This window comes from Anomaloglossus baeobatrachus, chromosome 6, assembly GCF_048569485.1.
Source record: "Anomaloglossus baeobatrachus isolate aAnoBae1 chromosome 6, aAnoBae1.hap1, whole genome shotgun sequence".
NCBI classification, from domain to species: domain Eukaryota; kingdom Metazoa; phylum Chordata; class Amphibia; order Anura; family Aromobatidae; genus Anomaloglossus; species Anomaloglossus baeobatrachus.
The window spans coordinates 25,763,296-25,786,032 of record NC_134358.1 but is presented as its reverse complement, the minus strand read 5'-3'; the positions used below and the strand labels follow the sequence as shown (position 1 = coordinate 25,786,032).

At 42.4% G+C, this 22,737-nt stretch overlaps 1 protein-coding gene across 2 annotated transcripts in view; it reads right to left on the bottom strand.

Annotated features, from left to right (window-relative positions):
- Positions 1-4,348: 4,348 nt before the first annotated feature.
- Positions 4,349-22,737, bottom strand: part of KCNK9 (potassium two pore domain channel subfamily K member 9) — a 234,968-nt gene continuing 216,579 nt past the window's right edge. For both annotated transcript variants that reach the window (XM_075352838.1, XM_075352839.1), the window contains one exon: positions 4,349-6,749. In XM_075352838.1, coding sequence (XP_075208953.1) covers positions 5,908-6,749 — 842 coding nt within the window. In that variant the 3' untranslated portion in view covers positions 4,349-5,907. The remainder of the gene's footprint in view (positions 6,750-22,737) is intronic.

Here is a 22,737-nt window from a genome sequence, read left to right as displayed (position 1 = left end):
CAGCCTGGTGGTAGGAAGGAGGATCAGGTTCAGAAATGTGCGGTGCAGTATCACGGCTACTGACACTTGACCGTGTGGAAGACAGAGTGTTTGTGGTGGTGCCAATCTGACTGGAAGCATTATCCGCTATCCAACTAACAACCTGTTGACACTGGTCTTGGTTCAAGAGCGGTGTACTGCTGCGGTCCCCAAGAATTTGGGACAGGACGTGCGAGCGACTAGATGTGGCCCTTTGTTGTGGCGAAATTAGAGCTTGCCCACGACCTCGGCCTCTGCCTGCACCACCATCACGTCCACTTCCTTGTTCCTTGCCAATGCCCTTGCGCATTTTGCAATGCTGTGCACTGCTGACGTGTATATTCACTACTTGTGCGTTATATCAAAGTTTCTGGAAATTGCACACAAGTGCACCTGTACGCTGCCACCGACAGGCACACACGTGCGGTTTTTAAATGCAAGCACGGACGCACTAAGAACCTAACACAGGTTTTAGGAGCAAAAATTAAGAACTCTGACACTATCAGCCACTGCTGACTGACGTGTATTATACACTACACTTGTGCGTTATATAATAGTTTGGTAAAAACGCACACCAGTGCACCTGTACGCTGCCACCAACAGGCACACACGTGCGGTTTTAAAAACCAAGCACGGACGCAATAATAACCTAACACAGGTTTTAGGAGCAAAAATTAAGAACTCTGACACTATCAGCCACTGCTGACTGACGTGTATTATACACTACACTTGTGCGTTATATAATAGTTTGGTAAAAACGCACACCAGTGCACCTGTACGCTGCCACCAACAGGCACACACGTGCGGTTTTAAAAACCAAGCACGGACGCAATAATAACCTAACACAGGTTTTAGGAGCAAAAATTAAGAACTCTGACACTATCAGCCACTGCTGACTGACGTGTATTATACACTACACTTGTGCGTTATATAATAGTTTGGTAAAAACGCACACCAGTGCACCTGTACGCTGCCACCAACAGGCACACACGTGCGGTTTTAAAAACCAAGCACGGACGCAATAATAACCTAACACAGGTTTTAGGAGCAAAAATTAAGAACTCTGACACTATCAGCCACTGCTGACTGACGTGTATTATACACTACACTTGTGCGTTATATAATAGTTTGGTAAAAACGCACACCAGTGCACCTGTACGCTGCCACCAACAGGCACACACGTGCGGTTTTAAAAACCAAGCACGGACGCAATAATAACCTAACACAGGTTTTAGGAGCAAAAATTAAGAACTCTGACACTATCAGCCACTGCTGACTGACGTGTATTATACACTACACTTGTGCGTTATATAATAGTTTGGTAAAAACGCACACCAGTGCACCTGTACGCTGCCACCAACAGGCACACACGTGCGGTTTTAAAAACCAAGCACGGACGCAATAATAACCTAACACAGGTTTTAGGAGCAAAAATTAAGAACTCTGACACTATCAGCCACTGCTGACTGACGTGTATTATACACTACACTTGTGCGTTATATAATAGTTTGGTAAAAACGCACACCAGTGCACCTGTACGCTGCCACCAACAGGCACACACGTGCGGTTTTAAAAACCAAGCACGGACGCAATAATAACCTAACAGGTTTTTTTGGGGAGCGACAATTACAGTACAGACAAGTCAGACACTATCTGGACTGTTTTACACTGTGTACACCAGCCCCAGATATGAAGGCTGGTATACGGTCACCACTACCCTGCCTGCCTGCCTGCCTGTATACTGCTACAATAGTCCTGACAAGGACTCTTTTGGTCACTAGCCTGTATTCAGACCTGGCTATACCCTGCCTGTATATAGCAACAATAGTCCTGAGAAGGACTCTGCTACTGTACGCCGACCTGGCTATACCCTGCCTGCCTGTATACAACTAGAATAGTCCTGAGAAGGACTTTTGGTCACACTGTTTGCAGCCCTGCAACTGAAAAAGCTATAAAGGGCCGCAAAGCTTTCCCTGAATCAGCGACACTCTCCCTACACTCACTGTCAGAATAGCTGTGAGCAGAGCACAGCGCGCCGGCCTATATAAAGGCTCGGTGACGCTGTGCAGGCCGGCCAATCACTGCAATTCCACAACTAACAGGGCTGTGGCATTGCAGTGGTCTGCCAGCCAATCCCTGCATGAGGGCTGGCTCTCAAAAGAGCGCCAACATGCAGAAATGAAGACCACGAGTAAAGCACGAGTATCGCGAGATTACTCGGTCCCCGCCGAGCAGCCCGAGTACAGTGATACTCGTGCGAGTACCGAGTAGTGACAAGCATGCTCGCTCATCTCTATTGAGCACTCTTCTGAGACTTTTGTGACATTTTTAGGGTTTCTCCATGCTGCCGGGGGGTCATTTCACAAAAATACTCGGGTCTCCCATAGGATAACATTGGGCTCGTTGCTCGGGCCGAGTACACGAGTATCTTGGGAGGCTCGGCCCGAGCTTCGAGCACCCGAGCTTTTTAGTACTCGCTCATCACTAGTGGCCACTTGCAAGTTGTTCTCCTATTTGAATCTCCTATGAAGAGTGGCATCATGGGCTCCTCAGAACAACTCTCAAATGATCTGAAAACAAAGATTATTCAACATAGTTGTTCAGGGGAAGGATACAAAAAGTTGTCTCAGAGATTTAAACTGTCAGTTTCCATTGTGAGGAACATAGTAAGGAAATGGAAGAACACAGGTACAGTACTTGTTAAGCCCAGAAGTGGCAGGCCAAGAAAAATATCAGAAAGGCAGAGAAGAAGAATGGTGAGAACAGTCAAGGACAATCCACAGACCACCTCCAAAGACCTGCAGCATCATTTTGCTGCAGATGGTGTCAATGTGCATCGGTCAACAGTACAGCGCACGTTGCACAAGGAGAAGCTGTATGGGAGAGTGATGCGAAATAAGCCGTTTCTGCAAGAACGCCACAAACAGAGTCGCCTGAGGTATGCAAAAGCACATTTGGACAAGCCAGTTACATTTTGGAATAAGGTCCTGTGGACTGATGAAACAAAGATTGAGTTGTTTGGTCATACAAAAAGGCGTTATGCATGGAGGCAAAAAAACACGGCATTCCAAGAAAAGCACTTGCTACCCACAGTAAAATTTGGTGGAGGTTCCATCATGCTTTGGGGCTGTGTGGCCAATGCCGGCACCGGGAATCTTGTTAAAGTTGAGGGTCGCATGGATTCAACTCAGTATCAGCAGATTCTTGACAATAATGTGCAAGAATCAGTGACGAAGTTGAAGTTACGCAGGAGATGGATATTTCAGCAAGACAATGATCCAAAACACTGCTCCAAATCTACTCAGGCATTCATGCAGAGGAACAATTACAATGTTCTGGAATGGCCATCCCAGTCCCCAGACCTGAATATCATTGAAAATCTGTGGATGATTTGAAGCAGCTGTCCATGCTCGGCGACCATCAAACTTACCTGAACTGGAATTGTTTTGTAAACAGGAATGGTCAAATATACCTTCATCCAGGAACTCTTTAAAAGCTACAGGAAGCCACTAGAGGCTGTGATTTTTGCAAAAGGAGAATCTACAAAATATTAATGTCACTTTTATGTTGAGGTGCCCATACTTTTGCACCGGTCAAATTTTGTTTAAATGCCGATTGCACATTTTCTGTTAGTACAATAAACCTCATTTCAATCCAGAAATATTACTCAGTCCATCAGTTATTAGATATATGAAACTGAAATAGCTGTTGCAAAAACCCAAATTGTTATAAAGAAAAAAGGTTAACATTAATAGGGGTGCCCAAACTTTTTCATATGACTGTATATATATATATATATATATATATATATATATATATATATATACATATACATGAGATATATATATACATGAGATATATATATATATATATATATATATATATGGTGGATATATATATATATATATATATATATATATATATATATATACACATACACACGTGTTACACACAGGTTTTGAACAATTATGTTGATATTCCAAAGTGTGATATGATCCTATTTGAATAAATGTTGATTTACTGACTGCTTACTGATTGGCTCCATCAACACCCAACACATTGGATACATGCCTAGCCCATGGCATACTCTTTACAATCCTGGTCTTAAAAATGTCTTTGTTTTTTTTTGCATTTTTTGTGTTTTTGTATGTAGTGGTTAGTGTGACCAATCAGGATATTGCTACTCCATTTTTTTTTATTTTTTGTTTTTTTAAATCAACATATTATATCCTTTTAAGTGGGTCAGAGCTAAGACGAAAGTAAAAAAAAAACAACTTAAATATTATTTTTTTACTTTTTGTGAAATCAGGAGAAGACAAATTCAGAAAGATAGAGATATGAACAGTTTATTGCAACCCATAAATATTAATCATTTCTTTTGAGGTACAAAGCTTTGCAACTGAGTGCATCAAATCCTATGGGTTGTGGGCTGGCCATTTACATACAGCCAGTCGACATGTCTGCAAAAAGACTTTTTAGAACCAGCTTTTCAAAAGCAAACTGACGGCATCTATTATAGACACTGATCAACCCCAGTGGAATCTGCTTTTGCAAGCCCGAAAAAAAACCTTGCAGTTCCGTGTGTCTCTTTAAAAAACCCAGCAATGTGGCTTATATCAGAGATTTCTGCCCCTTCCCTCCCACTTTGCCAATATGGCATCTAAAGGGATATGTAACCTTTGCCAGTCTTCGAGAAGGTCAAAACAGTGTATACTGTCCCTTGAACACTTCCCGAGACCAACAAAGGCTTATAACCAATTATATACAAATCAAAAAAGCAATAAAGGACAATCTTTTTTTCAGTTATACATACAAGGAAGTCCCTGTCTCTATTTTATTGACTTTAAAAAAAATTGTACATCCACCCAAATATACCCACCTTTTATCAAGCATTCCCTAAAAATATAATTCTATTCATGCAGGTACTTGCTGCACCAAAAATATTGTATATATATATCAATATATTTGTATTTTAATAAATTTATGAAAAAAAAGTACAGTTTAACCCAAATCGATGACTCCGTTCAACCTATAACTGTCCGAGCAACATACATTTTTGGAACCGAGTGGCAAACAAAATGAATCATTCAAGTGAAAAGAAAATGAAATTAGAAATTGAAAATGAACAAAAAACTTCTGGTTTCTTATAAATTATATGCTTATTTTTTTAGAACGCATACCAGTTTCACAAAGTGCATGCTTGTGTAAAAATTGTTTTGGAACTGGCAAGCTAGAAAGAATCATAATCTCTTTCTTTTTTTAACTATTTTTTAAACAATCTATCTAATATTTGAAAATGTATCAGGCTATACCCGGCATACAGACTGCCTAATGCACATGCTTTGTCTGGCAATAAAAAATAGCAATATGAAAAATAGTTTTGTGTTTTGTTTTTCTGGGGTTTTTTTTACACCAGGGAATAACCTCAAGACTAAGTAAGTTATTTCTTCAAGTAAACAATACCTGATATATATATTTTTTTTATATTTAAGGGATTGCACAGACTTAAATGTTTACCCGTCACCTGCTCCTGTTACCTTAAAATTTTTGGAAAACAAAAATTAAAACCAAAGAAAAATAGAGTTCATAAACGTGAGTGGCACACAAATGCCCCTCTTTGTGTGCAACTTTGGAATAGATACTTGTAATTTTTTATTTTTTTCGTATTACGAAATCCTCTAAAAATCCATTTAGACATAATGTAAGGCATACTTTGCTGGAGTAGAAGAAGGTTCTCATGCTTCATGCTCAAGAATGAGTCTCAGAGAAGGCAGGCTAGTTAATTTCACATGTTTCTTTTGCCCCCCTCTCTGTCTCAATTCACTAAAAAAGACTTAAAGGGCAGAGAGAGAGAAAAGGGTGACCCTTGGCAAAAGAACAACGGTGATCTCAGATTGACTTCCGTCTTTTCATTAGCCTGTGGTTTTCTGTAAAGCTGTGCAACCCAGGAGAAATAGAACTAACGGGAGATGGGAAAAGACTGTTTTTTAATGTGCTTGGTGATATTTCTTCGATCTTGTAAGATATAGAATGAAAGTACTGTGGGTTCAGCTTGGAGCTGAATGAATTTTGTTGAGACACCATCCGGCTGGTGTACTCATGGGACCTGTAGCACATGCAAGAACAAACTGACTGAAGGTCTGTAACTTCGGCCTTGTACCGCGGCCGACCATGTTGTGAGTCTTCTTGGATGTGGATGATCATGCTGCTCCGATTTCCAGCAAGAGATGCTCGTTCCTCTGCATCTCTCCTTTCGTCTTCACTGTTCATGGTTAAAAACCTGAGAACAACTAAGTTTAGAAATGCCCCGATGACCGTCAAACCCACCAGAATGTACATAAAGCTAAAAGCCACGTAGACTGGCTTCTTTTGGAGGGCCCTATTCTTCTGCAGGGCCACATAGTCTCCAAATCCTATTGTAGTTAAAGTTATAAAGCAATAATAATACGCTTGGAAAAAGCTCCAATCTTCGTAATGGGAAAAGGCTGCAGCTCCGATGCATAATGTCCCCATGCAGGAAAAGAAGCCTACGGTGACCATGTTCTCCATTGATACATCTGTGCTTCTCATCCCACAACATTTTTTTATTCTTTTTAGGAGGTACTTCACAAAGGTGTTCATTCGCTCACCAAGGCTTTGGAACATGACCAGGGTAAGAGGGATTCCCAGCACGGCATAAAACATGCAAAACGCTTTGCCGGCATCCGTGCCGGGAGCAGCATGCCCATAACCTAGAGGGACAAAAAACAAGAAACCCATTAGAATATGGTTACAGTCGCCATTTTACAAGATAAATACTACTACACAATAGCAAAATAATCTATTAAGATTTTTAGGTCAAAAATTCATTACTTTATTGACTGCCTCAATGAGCATCATTATCCAGATTGTAGATGATCTTATGTTATGGTACTTTGAGAAGAACCAGTTCATTAAACAAGAATATAGAAGAAGAAAAGTAGCATCATACTACAATATTACAGTATCATAGACAACATGAACATGCCATAAATAATACTAAAGATAGAAAAGCATTTTGAAAGAATACAGTCAACAAACACTTGGTTTTGGATGTGGTCTTCAGAACTAGATCCAGACATCACTATTCAAGAATAAGTTCATCTGGCAGAATAGACATTACCTTCCCTCACAGTATGATTAAAATAGACAATGTACATTAAGTGAAAGCAAGAAAGAAGAAATGGTTGCTATAAAAAAACTAAAGGCGGCGTTACACGCAACGACGGATCAAAAGATATATCGCCGGGGTCACGGATTCCGTGACGCACATCCGGCATCGTTAGCGACGTCGTTGCGTGTGACAGCAAGCAACGACCGTTAACGATGGAAAATACTCACATTATCGTCCATCGTTGACACATGATTTTAAAAAATCGTTGATTGTTGAGCGCGCAGGTTGTTCGTCGTTCCCGAGGTAGCACACATTGCTACGTGTGACACCTCGGGAATGACGAGCTACAGCTTACCTGCGGCCGCCGGCAATAAGGAAGGAAGGAGGTGGGCGGGATGTTACGGCCACCTATCTCCGCCCCTCCGCTTCTATTGGTCGGCCGCTTAGTGACGTCGTTGTTACGCCGTACAAACCGCCCCTTTACAAAGGAGGTGGTTCGCCGGCAACAGCGATGTCGCTAGGAAGGTAACTACGTGTGACAGCTCCTAACGATTTTGTACGATTTGCCCGTGACGCACAAAGGATGGGGGCGGGTGCTTTCACCAGCGATATCGCTGCATGTAACACCCCCTTAAGAGATGATGACAATCAGAGCTGACACTAAATTTTTTGAACACCCATATATGGTCCCCATACTTTAATACTGCCCCTATGTACAAGAATATAACTACTATAATACTGCTCCCTATATACAAGAATATAACTACTATAATACTGCCCCTATGTACAAGAATATAACTACTATAATACTGCCCCTATGTACAAGACTATAACTACTATAATACTGCCCATATATATACACAAGAATATAACTACTATAATACTGCTCCTATGTACAAGACTATAAGTACTATAATATAGCCCTTATATACAAGACTATAACTACTATAATACTGCTCCTATGTACAAAAATATAACTACTATAATACTGCCCATATACAGTTAGGTCCAGAAATATTTGGACAGTGACACAATTTTCGCGAGTTGGGCTCTGCATGCCACCACATTGGATTTGAAATGAAACCTCTACAACAGAATTCAAGTGCAGATTGTAACGTTTAATTTGAAGGTTTGAACAAAAATATCTGATAGAAATTGTAGGAATTGTCACATTTCTTTACAAACACTCCACATTTTAGGAGGTCAAAAGTAATTGGACAAATAAACCAAACCCAAACAAAATATTTTTATTTTCAATATTTTGTTGCGAATCCTTTGGAGGCAATCACTGCCTTAAGTCTGGAACCCATGGACATCACCAAACGCTGGGTTTCCTCCTTCTTAATGCTTTGCCAGGCCTTTACAGCCGCAGCCTTCAGGTCTTGCTTGTTTGTGGGTCTTTCCGTCTTAAGTCTGGATTTGAGCAAGTGAAATGCATGCTCAATTGGGTTAAGATCTGGTGATTGACTTGGCCATTGCAGAATGTTCCACTTTTTTGCACTCATGAACTCCTGGGTAGCTTTGGCTGTATGCTTGGGGTCATTGTCCATCTGTACTATGAAGCGCCGTCCGATCAACTTTGCGGCATTTGGCTGAATCTGGGCTGAAAGTATATCCCGGTACACTTCAGAATTCATCCGGCTACTCTTGTCTGCTGTTATGTCATCAATAAACACAAGTGACCCAGTGCCATTGAAAGCCATGCATGCCCATGCCATCACGTTGCCTCCACCATGTTTTACAGAGGATGTGGTGTGCCTTGGATCATGTGCCGTTCCCTCTCTTCTCCAAACTTTTTTCTTCCCATCATTCTGGTACAGGTTGATCTTTATCTCATCTGTCCATAGAATACTTTTCCAGAACTGAGCTGGCTTCATGAGGTGTTTTTCAGCAAATTTAACTCTGGCCTGTCTATTTTTGGAATTGATGAATGGTTTGCATCTAGATGTGAACCCTTTGTATTTACTTTCATGGAGTCTTCTCTTTACTGTTGACTTAGAGACAGATACACCTACTTCACTGAGAGTGTTCTGGACTTCAGTTGATGTTGTGAACGGGTTCTTCTTCACCAAAGAAAGTATGCGGCGATCATCCACCACTGTTGTCATCCGTGGACGCCCAGGCCTTTTTGAGTTCCCAAGCTCACCAGTCAATTCCTTTTTTCTCAGAATGTACCCGACTGTTGATTTTGCTACTCCAAGCATGTCTGCTATCTCTCTGATGGATTTTTTCTTTTTTTTAGCCTCAGGATGTTCTGCTTCACCTCAATTGAGAGTTCCTTAGACCGCATGTTGTCTGGTCACAGCAACAGCTTCCAAATGCAAAACCACACACCTGTAATCAACCCCAGACCTTTTAACTACTTCATTGATTACAGGTTAACGAGGGAGACGCCTTCAGAGTTAATTGCAGCCCTTAGAGTCCCTTGTCCAAATACTTTTGGTCCCTTGAAAAAGAGAAGGCTATGCATTACAGAGCTATGATTCCTAAACCCTTTCTCCGATTTGGAAGTGAAAACTCTCATATTGCAGCTGGGAGTGTGCACTTTCAGCCCATATCTATATATATAATTGTATTTCTGAACATGTTTTTGTAAACAGCTAAAATAACAAAACTTGTGTCACTGTCCAAATATTTCTGGACCTAACTGTATATACACAAGAATATAACTACTATAATACTGCCCCTATGTACAAGAATATAACTACTATAATACTGCCCCTATGTACAAGAATATAACTACTATAATACTGCCCCTATGTACAAGAATATAACTATTATAATACTGCCCCTATGTACAAGAATATAACCACTATAATACTGCTCCTATGTACAAGAATATAACTATTATAATACTGCCCCTATGTACAAGAATATAACTACTATAATACTGCTCCTATGTACAAGAATATAACTACTATAATACTGCTCCTATGTACAAGAATATAACTAATATAATACTGCTCCTATGTACAAGAATATAGCTACTATAATACTGCTCCTATGTACAAGAATATAACTACTATAATACTGCCCCTATGTACAAGAATATAACTGTTATAATACTGCCCCTATGTACAAGAATATAACTACTATAATACTGCTCCTATGTACAAGAATATAACTATTATAATACTGGCCCTATGTACAAGAATATAACTACTATAATACTGCTCCTATGTACAAGAATATAACTACTATAATACTGCTCCTATGTACAAGATTATAACTACTATAATACTGCTCCTATGTACAAGAATATAACTACTATAATACTGCTCCTATGTACAAGAATATAACTATTATAATACTGCCCCTATGTACAAGAATATAACTACTATAATACTGCCCCTATGTACAAGAATATAACTACTATAATACTGCCCCTATGTACTAGAATATAACTACTATAATACTGCTCCTATGTGCAAGAATATAACTACTATAATACTGCCTCCTATATACAAGAATATAACTACTATAATACTGCCCCTATGTACAAGAATATAACTACTATAATACTGAGTCTATGTTCCAACAAATAACTACTATAACTATGTGTTACAATATCATTACTCATAATTCTGCTGATTTGAACATTTCATGGTTCTGGCAGGAGAGATTTCCCGTTGCTCTGGCATCGCACTCTCATCCATCTTTCCACTTTCCGCTGTCATACACTGAAGCGTACCTTCCACCTCGCCTGACTTCTACCTCTATCACATGGTAATAATAGGCTGTAAATATCATATAATAGAATTAGCGGCGTAATGAATATAGGCAGGTGATGTAACCTGTTCCCCAGCTCGGCTGCATTTCAGCTCTGATGAAGACATTTTCACATTCGGGGTGAATTGACCTGGGAGGGGGGCTCTCCGGTATGACAGCTGTGACACACAATGCTGCTGCATGGATCCTGGCATCATTTATTGAGTTGTCTACATTTCTCTTCCACTGAGCCAGAACATTTTTACAGAATATAAAGCAACGTACTCCGCATCGTGACTATGTAAATTTACACTATATAGTTAGATCCAGCAATATTTGGATTGTGACACAAGTTTTGGCATGATTTAGTTTAGTTTAGTTTAGATTCTCAGTTTTAATTTGAGGGTATTCACATCCTAATTTGAGGAAGGGTTTAGGAATAACAGCTCTCTAATATGTAGCTGTCACTTCAAGAGACCAAAAGTACTTGGATAATTATCTCAAAAGTTCTTTAATCATTAATTAAGCAGGTAAAAGGTCTGGAGCTGATTCCGGGTGCGGCATTTGCATTTGGAAGCTGTTGCTCTTAACCCACAACATGAGGGTTCAAAGCGGCTATCAACGGAAGAGAAACCAACCATCACTGGGTGAAAAAAAAAGAATAAATTCACCAAAGAGATAGAAATATTAGGAGCGGACAAATCGATAGTTTGGTAAATTCTGCGAAGAAAAAAAAAAGAGCACTGGTGAGCTTGGGTGCTAAAAAAGGCCTGGACGTCCACAGAAGACAACTGTGGTGGATGATCACAGAATCCTTTCCATGGTGAAGAGAAACCACATCATCCACTCAAGTGAAGAACACTGTCCATGAAGTCGGGTGTTTCAGTATCTAAGGGCACCATAAAGAGAAGACTTCATGAGAGCAAATACAGAGGAGTCACCACAAGGAGCAAATACAGAGGGATAACCACAAGGTGCAAATACAGAGGAGTCACTACAAGGAGCAAATACAGAGGAGTCACCACAAGGAGCAAATACAGAGGAGTCACCACAAGGAGCAAACACAGAGGAGTCACCACAAGGAGCAAATACAGAGGAGTCACCACAAGTAGCAAATACAGAGAAGTTACCACAAGGAGCAAATACAGAGGAGTCACCACAATGAGCAAATACAGAGGAGTCACCACAAGGAGCAAATACAGAGGGGTCACCACAAGGGTCAAATACAGAGGAGTCACCACAAGGATCAAATACAGAGGGGTCACCACAAGGAGCAAATACAGAGGGGTCACCACAAGGGGCAAATACAGAGGAGTCACCACAAGGATCAAATACAGAGGGGTCACCACAAGGATCAAATACAGAGGGGTCACCACAAGGAGCAAATACAGAGGAGTCACCACAAGGAGCAAATACAGAAGAGTCACCACAAGGTGCAAATACAGAGGAGTCACCACAAGGAGCAAATACAGAGGGGTCACCACAAGGAGCAAATACAGAGGGGTCACCACAAGGAGAAAATACAGAGGAGTCACCACAAGGAGCAAATACAGAGGAGTCACCACATGGTGCAAATACAGAGGAGTCACCACAAGGAGCAAATACAGAGGGATAACCACAAGGTGCAAATACAGAGGAGTCACCACAAGGGGCAAATACAGAGGAGTCACCACAAGGATCAAATACAGAGGGGTCACCACAAGGAGCAAATACAGAGGAGTCACCACAAGGTGCAAATACAGAGGAGTCACCACAAGGTGCAAATACAGAGGAGTCACCACAAGGTGCAAATACAGAGGGGTCACCACAAGGTGCAAATACAGAGGGGTCACCACAAGGTGCAAATACAGAGGAGTCACCACAAGGTGCAAATACAGAGGAGTCCCCACAAGGAACAAATACAGAGGAGTCACCACAAGGAGCAAATACACAGGGGTCACCACAAGGAGCAAATACAGAGGGGTCACCACAAGGTGCAAATACAGAGGAGTCACCACAAGGAGCAAATACAGAGGGGTCACCACAAGGAGCAAATACAGAGGGGTCACCACAAGGTGCAAATACAGAGGAGTCCGCACAAGGTGCAAATACAGAGGGGTCACCACAAGGAGCAAATACAGAGGGGTCACCACAAGGTGCAAATACAGAGGAGTCCGCACAAGGTGCAAATACAGAGGGGTCACCACAAAGAGCAAATACAGAGGAGTCACCACAAGGAGCAAATACAGAGGAGTCACCACAAGGAGCAAATACAGAGGGGTCACCACAAGGTGCAAATACAGAGGAGTCCGCACAAGGTGCAAATACAGAGGGGTCACCACAAAGAGCAAATACAGAGGAGTCACCACAAGGAGCAAATACAGAGGGGTCACCACAAGGAGCAAATACAGAGGGGTCACCACAAGGTGCAAATACAGAGGAGTCCGCACAAGGTGCAAATACAGAGGGGTCACCACAAGGAGCAAATACAGAGGGGTCACCACAAGGTGCAAATACAGAGGAGTCCGCACAAGGTGCAAATACAGAGGGGTCACCACAAGGAGCAAATACAGAGGAGTCACCACAAGGAGCAAATACAGAGGAGTCACCACAAGGAGCAAATACAGAGGAGTCACCACAAGGAGCAAATACAGAGGAGTCACCACAAGGAGCAAATACAGAGGGGTCACCACAAGGAGCAAATACAGAGGAGTCACCACAAGGAGCAAATACAGAGGGGTCACCACAAGGAGCAAATACAGAGGAGTCACCACAAGGAGCAAATACAGAGGAGTCACCAAAAGGAGCAAATACAGAGGAGTCACCACAAGGAGAAAATACAGAGGAGTCACCACAAGGAGCAAATACAGAGGAGTCACCACAAGGAGCAAATCAGAGGGGTCACCACAAGGAGCAAATACAGAGGAGTCACCACAAGGGGCAAATACAGAGGGGTCACCACAAGGAGCAAATACAGAAGAGTCACCACAAGGTGCAAATACAGAAGAGTCACCACAAGGAGCAAATACAGAGGAGTCACCACAAGGTACAAATACAGAAGAGTCACCACAAGGTGCAAATACAGAGGGGTCACCACAAGGAGCAAATACAGAAGAGTCACCACAAGCTGCAAATACAGAGGGGTCACCACAAGGAGCAAATACAGAGGAGTCACCACAAGGGGCAAATACAGAGGAGTCACCACAAGGGGCAAATACAGAGGAGTCACCACAAGGAGCAAATACAGAGGGGTCACCACAAGGAGCAAATACAGAGGGGTCACCACAAGGAGCAAATACAGAGGGGTCACCACAAGGAGCAAATACAGAGGAGTCACCACAAGGGGCAAATACAGAGGAGTCACCACAAGGAGCAAATACAGAGGAGTCACCACAAGGAGCAAATACAGAGGAGTCACCACAAGGAGAAAATACAGAGGGGTCACCACAAGGCCACAAGAAGCAAATACAGAGGAGTTGCCACAAGGAGCAAATACAGAGGGGTCACCACAAGGAGCAAATACAGAGGAGTCACCACAAGGAGCAAATACAGAAGAGTCACCACAAGGGGCAAATACAGAGGGGTCACCACAAGGGGCAAATACAGAGGAGTCACCACAAGGGGCAAATACAGAGGGGTCACCACAAGGAGCAAATACAGAGGAGTCACCACAAGGAGCAAATACAGAGGGGTCTCCACAAAGTGCAAATACAGAGGGGTCACCACAAGGTGCAAATACAGAGGAGTCACCACAAGGTGCAAATACAGAGGAGTCACCACAAGCCAAGAGATCTACAGGCACTGGAGAACAGACTGATGGTGGATCAGTTAGTTGGGTGTGGGTTGAGGTTCGAGCAGCTGGGATCTTCGCTGAGGCAAGACCTTGGCACCCCGTGTGTGGATTTATGGAAGCTGTCAAGTGGGATTGGGTTGTGTCCCTCATCTGTTGGATCCATTGACTTCTTCCAAGGATTACTTCTATGTGTTCTCTGACGTCAGATTGCCGGGTGGCGCCCCCGGAACTTAGAGGAATATTGATATTAGCTGTTCTATGCTCCCTGCCTCAATAAAACTTGTTGGATTGTTCATCGGCCTGGTGTCCCTGCCTGCTCTGTGCCATACCCCGTCACAACATGATTGTTTCCAAAGTCTGCCGTTTCCCTCCTCACCTTGCCTCCTTCTTTGTGTTTTGTGCATGGGGAAAGCTGGGTTGCACTAGAGGTTATAAAGTGAGCACAGCTGTAAATGAGCTTTCCCACAGCTCTGCAGCAGCAACAGATCTGAAAAAAAGTTGTGTGTGTCAGGCAGCGAGGGAAAGAAAAGAATAACTAGGATGAACGAAAAGTGGAAGGATAGCACATTTATCATGTACAATATAGGACCTTACAAAATAGTTGTGCACATTACATTGGTGCTGAAGGCAGCGTCAGGGAAATTACCATTCTCCATACACCTCGCTGTCCTGTCCTGTAATGCAACTTGAACTTTCTAGTACCCAGTGCAAAATTTTTAACAGGGACCCCACAGTCACTATACAGACTGCAGTTGTCACGTGTATAGGGACAGGCTCCTTACCATCTGGGACCCTGCACTTTAAACTTAGTTTTCCCTTAGCCACCTTTAAGGGTAAATATCTTCTCTGGTGCAGCAGCAGACTTGCTCAGCTGGCAGCAGTTAATCATTTAGGCCCTCTGCTTCCTGGACTTGGTGCTGGTTATTCTATTCAGTTAGGAGCTAGCCTGGGAGCAGAGAGGACATAGTGGTTGCTGCTGTTGCTGTCTGCTGTGGTTTGTGCAAGTTGTTTTGTTTTTGTAACACCTCCTTTCCCTTGTTACTTCTTATCTGTATATCCTTGGTTGCTTCCTGGTGCAGGTTTTAGATGTGTATTCATTTTATTTTTCCCCTGTCTGTAGTTTATTATTGAAAGGGTTTTGGGGAAATCCATCCTGGTTAGTCCCCGTGTTAAGGGTGTGGTGGGGACTTGTCATTGGGTGCCCGGACCTCCCTACCTTCAAGGGTACCTCCATGTGTAAGTATGAGCTCAGGGACCCAAACATTAGGGTCTCCATAGGTTACTCCATCTTCCCTGGTCATCCTTTACACTTGTTCCCTGACAGTAATATTGTAAAAAAACGAAATGTAATATGTAATGCTAGTAAAATTCTCCGTAGACTTTCACAGTCACACATAACATTCAGACAAAAAAACTGATGGCACTCCCAACATGCAATCTGAACAGGTGCAAAACTGAACATGACCTATCATAAAAAAAAGGCAGCTGCACTCCTCCATTATCCACAGGTGATATTATTCTATAGTAGCAGGTTCCTACTCACCCATACAAAGGATGTTTGTAACCCAGAGAGAGGCATTAGAGTAGGCACCCAGTATACCAGATATGCCTTGACGTGGCTACTGGGCAGATATAGAAATGGCCATTTTTTTGTATGCTAAATCTTGGATTTCCTTAAGCATTAATGCATATTTATATTCTTGCATTCATTGTTTGCATGCTTTAACATTTCAGTGTAACTGTATATTTTTATTACACAACATTGTCACGGTGTTACTGCAGGTGTCACTCCGGGGGGATGGGAGGACCCCTGATGAGCGACGTAACACAAATGATACACCAGGGAAACAATACAAAGGATGGCCCTTGCACCAGGGAGAGGGGAGCGAGGTCACCTCCTAACACTCACCTGAGGTTGAAGCCTGCACTCCTTTGCTTCCCTAGATGGGTCCTTTCCCCCATGCACCATCACGTGCCTAAGCCCTCGCTGGCCCTTAACTCACCCTGACTAGTGAAGGCTAATCTCGCCACTACAATAAGGCAACACAAGGAAGGTAAGACAAAAGCGCTAGTTGGTTTCTTCAGTAGGGAACTTCGCAGCTGCAATAGAAAAGACACCCCAGCTATGCAGCCATGAGCTTTTTCAAAATGTGTAGCATAGGTCTGAACTATAGCCGGAATAGGGAGATATGAGAGGTGGATATTTTTAGCAGAAGGGAATGACTGCAGCTGAGGTTACTACCTGTTGGATCACTGCAGGATAGAAATGGACATAAATGCCCTCAGTACCAGATGGAATTAGAAACGCTACAAATCAGGGAAAACGCTGAACAGACACTAAAGCAAATCCACAATACACTGTGACCTTCTGATCCCAGATTGCCCCGAGCTCACATCAGGCCATGACACACTTGTGACAGACATACAGCATAAACATTTCCCGACAGATCATGAGATCTAGTTGTTTGGGGTTTTTTTTTTATTACTGCTGGCCTTCTCGTGTGATATATCTCGGGATATGTCAAGCTGCTCTCCTGATATATATCCGCTGACTGTGTGATTAGTTCAGGTGCGCAGCTATATTGGCGCAGCACACCTTGGAGCTTTGCTACATCTGTACACGATAACACTACGAGCCAAACATTGTGTTTATTTACTGTAAATTCCATAAAATCCTCATATACGCGTCTTAAGTGAATCACAGCCCGGTAATTTTAGGTTGAAGGTTTAATATTTTCATATTAGTGATTATCCGCCGTGTATAATGACAGCTGAACTATGAGGCGCACCATGGAGGTAATCACCAGAGCAGCGCTCCTCAATCCTGCGCCTGCACGGTGTAGCAGCGGTTGTTGCACATGATACGCTGACTCTGAGCACGAGACAATGCTGATGATTACAGGGAAGGCGATGATAAATCGCACGGTGAAGCAGTTCTGTTATTTAAGTCGGGTCTGGCTGCGGCGTGTAGGCAGGAGTCAGACGTTATGTGGCTAAATGTATGGCTAGAAATAAAATACATGATGGCACCACCTTTGTGGTTTCCCTCTTTTATTCCCTTACTAGCTGTCCTACCCGTCGTTGACCGGGATAGTAACTGTCTCTTTGTCTCTCTGTTAGTCTCTGTCTGTCTATTTCAGTCTGTCTCTGTGTTCCTGTCTCTGTGTGTCCGTCTCTGCCTGTCTTTTTCCCCGTCTGTCTCTTTCCCCGTCTGTCTCTTTCCCTGTCTGTCTCTGTCTCTTTCCCTGTCTCTGTCTCTTTCCCTGTCCCTGTCTCTTTCCCTGTCTCTTTGACTGTCTGTCTCTGTCTGTCTCTTTCCCTGCCTGTATATGTCTGCCTGTCTCTTTGACTGTCTGTCTATTTCCCTGTCTGTCTCTGTCTCTTTGATTCTCTGTCTCTCTCTCTCTCGTTCTCTTTCCCTGTCTGTCTGTCTCTTTCCCTGTCTGCCTCTTACTCTGTCTGTGTCTATGTCTGTCTGTCTCTTTCTGTCTCTCTCTATCCATCTCCCCACCGACATCTTATTACCTCACACATAAGCTTCTTCTACTAACAATGTATTTTGTTCCAATAGCAACCTCTCACAGCTCCTATTAATAACCTTGAGCTCCCAGCTCCATAGAGTTTAATGGAGGCAGGTTTTTTGGAGAGTAACTAAAGCGCAGGGTTACATTTTCGCATCAAAACATAGTCTATGACGTTCCCTGAGTCACATTGGGTGTCAAAATTCATGATTGTAAATGCGACGGTGCGGATTCCTTTAGGGGACACACACACACACACACACACAGTACAGACCAAAAGTTTGGACACACCTTCTCATCTCTAGAACAACTGTTAAGTGGAGACTTTGTGCAGCAGCCTTCATGGTAAAATAGCTGCTAGGAAACCACTGCTAAGGACAGGCAACAAGCAGAAGAGACTTGTTTGGGCTAAAGAACACAAGGAATGGACATTAGACCAGTGGAAATCTGTGCTTTGGTCTGATGAGTCCAAATTTGAGATCTTTGGATCCAACCACCGTGTCTTTGTAGAAAAGGTGAACGGATGGACTCTACATGCCTGGTTCCCACCGTGAAGAATGGAGGAGGAGGAGTGATGGTGTGGGGGGGCTTTGCTGGTGACATGGTTGGGGATTTATTCAAAATTGAAGGCATACTGAACCAGCATGGCTACCACAGCATCTTGCAGCGGCGTGCTATTCCATCCGGTTTGCGTTTAGTTGAACCATCATTTATTTTTCAACAAGACAATGACCCCAAACACCTCCAGGCTGTGTAAGGGCTATTTGACTAAGAAGGAGAGTGATGGGGTGCTACGCCATTTGACCTGGCCTCCACAGTCACCAGACCAGAACCCAATCGAGATGGTTTGGGGTGATCTGGACCGCAGAGTGAAGGCAAAAGGGCCAACAAGTGCTAAGCATCTCTGGGAACTCCTTCAAGACTGTTGGAAGACCATTTCCGGTGACTACCTCTTAAAGCTCATCAAGAGAATGCCAAGAGTGTGCAAAGCAGTAATCAAAGGAAAGGGTGGCTACTACTGAAGAACCTAGAATATAAGACATATTTTCAGTTGTTTCACACTTTTTTGTTAAGTATTTCATTCCACGTGTGTTAATTAATAGTTTTGATGCCTTCAATGTGAAGCTACAATTTTCAGAGTCCTGAAAATAAAGAAAACTCTTTGAATGGGAAGATGTGTCCAAACTTTTGGTCTGTACTGTACATACACTCAACGTTAAATATTAAATATATGTCATGTATATATGTAAATGTATTATGCCCACCTTTATAATATAAATGACTTATCTTGTACTGATGCTAATGCTGCATCTATATGCACCAGAGCTGCATGCATAATTCTGCTAGACATCATTAGCATTAGAATGTACTGTTTCTATGCCTTTCTTTACAATCTCAATTAATTAAAGATTGAATCACTTTGTAAATACTATGCATTATATTGCTTAACTTGTACTAATTCTAAATTAGAGCCTTGATTGCTCCTATATATTCCACAGCCTAATTCATAATACAGCACATCTTGTTTGGAATCAATATGTACTGGATATATGCATGCCTACCTTTAGAATATATTATATTGTTTAATTTGTACTAGTACTAAGTTAAAATCTTGGTTGCTCCTCTATTCTCCAGAGCTGCATTCATAATTCCTCAGATCCTGATAGAAATCAATATGTACTGGATGCCTGCCTTTATAAATTAAATACATATAGAATTAATTAACATCGATAGTTGACACTTTGTAAACACATTACAGAACTATCTCTACTGATCCTACGTTACCAGCTACTTCATGTTACTTCTATATATTCCAGAGCTGCATTCATAATTCTTTTGGTTCTCATTAGACCAAGTTGATAAGCATAGATATACGTACAAAAGTCTAACTCAGCTTTTATAATTGAGTGGGAAAGTCAGCATTTCACCTTCATTCTGACATCACTGTGTGTATTATCCCTGTACTGTGACATCACTGTGTGTATTTTCCCTGTACTGTGACATCGCTGTGTGTATTACCCCTGTACTGTGACATCCCTGTGTGCATTACCCCTGTACTGTGAAATCACTGTGTGTATTATCCCTGTACTGTGACATCAATGTGTGTATTATCCCTGTACTGTGACATCACTGTATGTATTATCCCTGTACTGTGACATCACTGTGTGTATTACCCCTGTACTGTGACATCACTGTGTGTATTATACCTGTACTGTGACATCACTGTGTGTATTACCCCTGTACTGTGACATCACTGTGTGTATTTTCCCTGTACTGTGACATCACTGTGTGTATTACCCCCTGTACTGTGACATCACTGTGTGTATTATCCCTGTACTGTGACATCAATGTATGTATTATCCCTGTACTGTGACATCACTGTATGTATTATCCCTGTACTGTGACATCACTGTGTGTATTACCCTGTACTGTGACATCACTGTGTGTATTATACCTGTACTGTGACATCACTGTGTGTATTACCCCTGTACTGTGACATCACTGTGTGTATTTTCCCTGTACTGTGACATCACTGTGTGTATTATCCCTGTACTGTGACATCACTGTGTGTATTATACCTGTACTGTGACATCACTGTGTGTATTACCCCTGTACTGTGACATCACTGTGTGTATTACCCCCTGTACTGTGACATCACTGTGTGTATTATCCCTGTACTGTGACATCACTGTGTGTATTACCCCTGTACTGTGACATCACTGTGTGTATTATCCTTGTACTGTGATATCACTGTGTGTATTACCCCTGTACTGTGACATCACTGTGTGTATTATACCTGTACTGTGACATCACTGTGTGTATTACCCCTGTACTGTGACATCACTGTGTGTATTACCCCCTGTACTGTGACATCACTGTGTGTATTATCCCTGTACTGTGACATCACTGTGTGTATTACCCCCTGTACTGTGACATCACTGTGTGTATTATCCTTGTACTGTGACATCACTGTGTGTATTACCCCTGTACTGTGACATCACTGTGTGTATTATACCTGTACTGTGACATCACTGTGTGTATTACCCCTGTACTGTGACATCACTGTGTGTATTATCCCTGTACTGTGACATCACTGTGTGTATTACCCCTGTACTGTGACATCACTGTGTGTATTATCCCTGTACTGTGACATCACTGTGTGTATTACCCCTGTACTGTGACATCACTGTGTGTATTTTCCCTGTACTGTGACATCGCTGTGTGTATTACCCTTGTACTGTGACATCACTGTGTGTATTATCCCTGTACTGTGACATCGCTGTGTGTATTACCCCTGTACTGTGACATCCCTGTGTGTATTATCCCTGTACTGTGACATCGCTGTGTGTATTTTCCCTGTACTGTGACATCACTGTGTGTATTACCCCTGTACTGTGACATGCCTGTGTGTATTATCCCTGTACTGTGACATCACTGTGTGTATTACCCCTGTACTGTGACATCACTGTGTGTATTTTCCCTGTACTGTGACATCGCTGTGTGTATTACCCCTGTACTGTGACATCACTGTGTGTATTATCCCTGTACTGTGACATCACTGTGTGTATTTTCCCTGTACTGTGACATCACTGTGTGTATTACCCCTGTACTGTGACATCACTGTGTGTATTATCCCTGTACTGTGACATCGCTGTGTGTATTATCCCTGTACTGTGACATCCCTGTGTGTATTATCCCTGTACTGTGACATCACTGTGTGTATTACCCCTGTACTGTGACATCACTGTGTGTATTTTCCCTGTACTGTGACATCGCTGTGTGTATTACCCCTGTACTGTGACATCACTGTGTGTATTATCCCTGTACTGTGACATCGCTGTGTGTATTACCCCTGTACTGTGACATCACTGTGTGTATTATCTCTGTACTGTGACATCACTGTGTGTATTACCCCTGTACTGTGACATCACTGTGTATTATCCCTGTACTGTGACATCACTGTGTGTATTATCCCTGTACTGAGACATCACTGTGTGCATTATCCCTGTACTTTGACATCACTGTGTGTATTATCCCTGTACTGTGACATCACTGTGTGTATTATCCCTGTACTGTGACATCACTGTGTGTATTTTAACTGTACTGTGACATCGCTGTGTGTATTACCCCTGTACTGTTACATCACTGTGTGTATTATCCCTGTACTGTGACATCACTGTGTGTATTATCCCTGTACTGTGACATCGCTGTGTGTATTATCCCTGTACTGTGACATCACTGTTTGTATTATCCCTGTACTGTGACATCGCTGTGTGTATTATCCCTGTACTGTGACATCACTGTGTGTATTACCCCTGTACTGTGACATCACTGTGTGTATTACCCCTGCACTGTGACATCGCTGTGTGTATTATCCCTGTACTGTGACATCACTGTGTGTATTATCCCTATACTGTGACATCGCTGTGTGTATTATCCCTGTACTGTGACATCACTGTGTATATTACCCCTGTATTGTGACATCACTGTGTGTATTATCCCTGTACTGTGACATCACTGTGTGTATTATCCCTATACTGTGACATCGCTGTGTGTATTATCCCTGTACTGTGACATCACTGTGT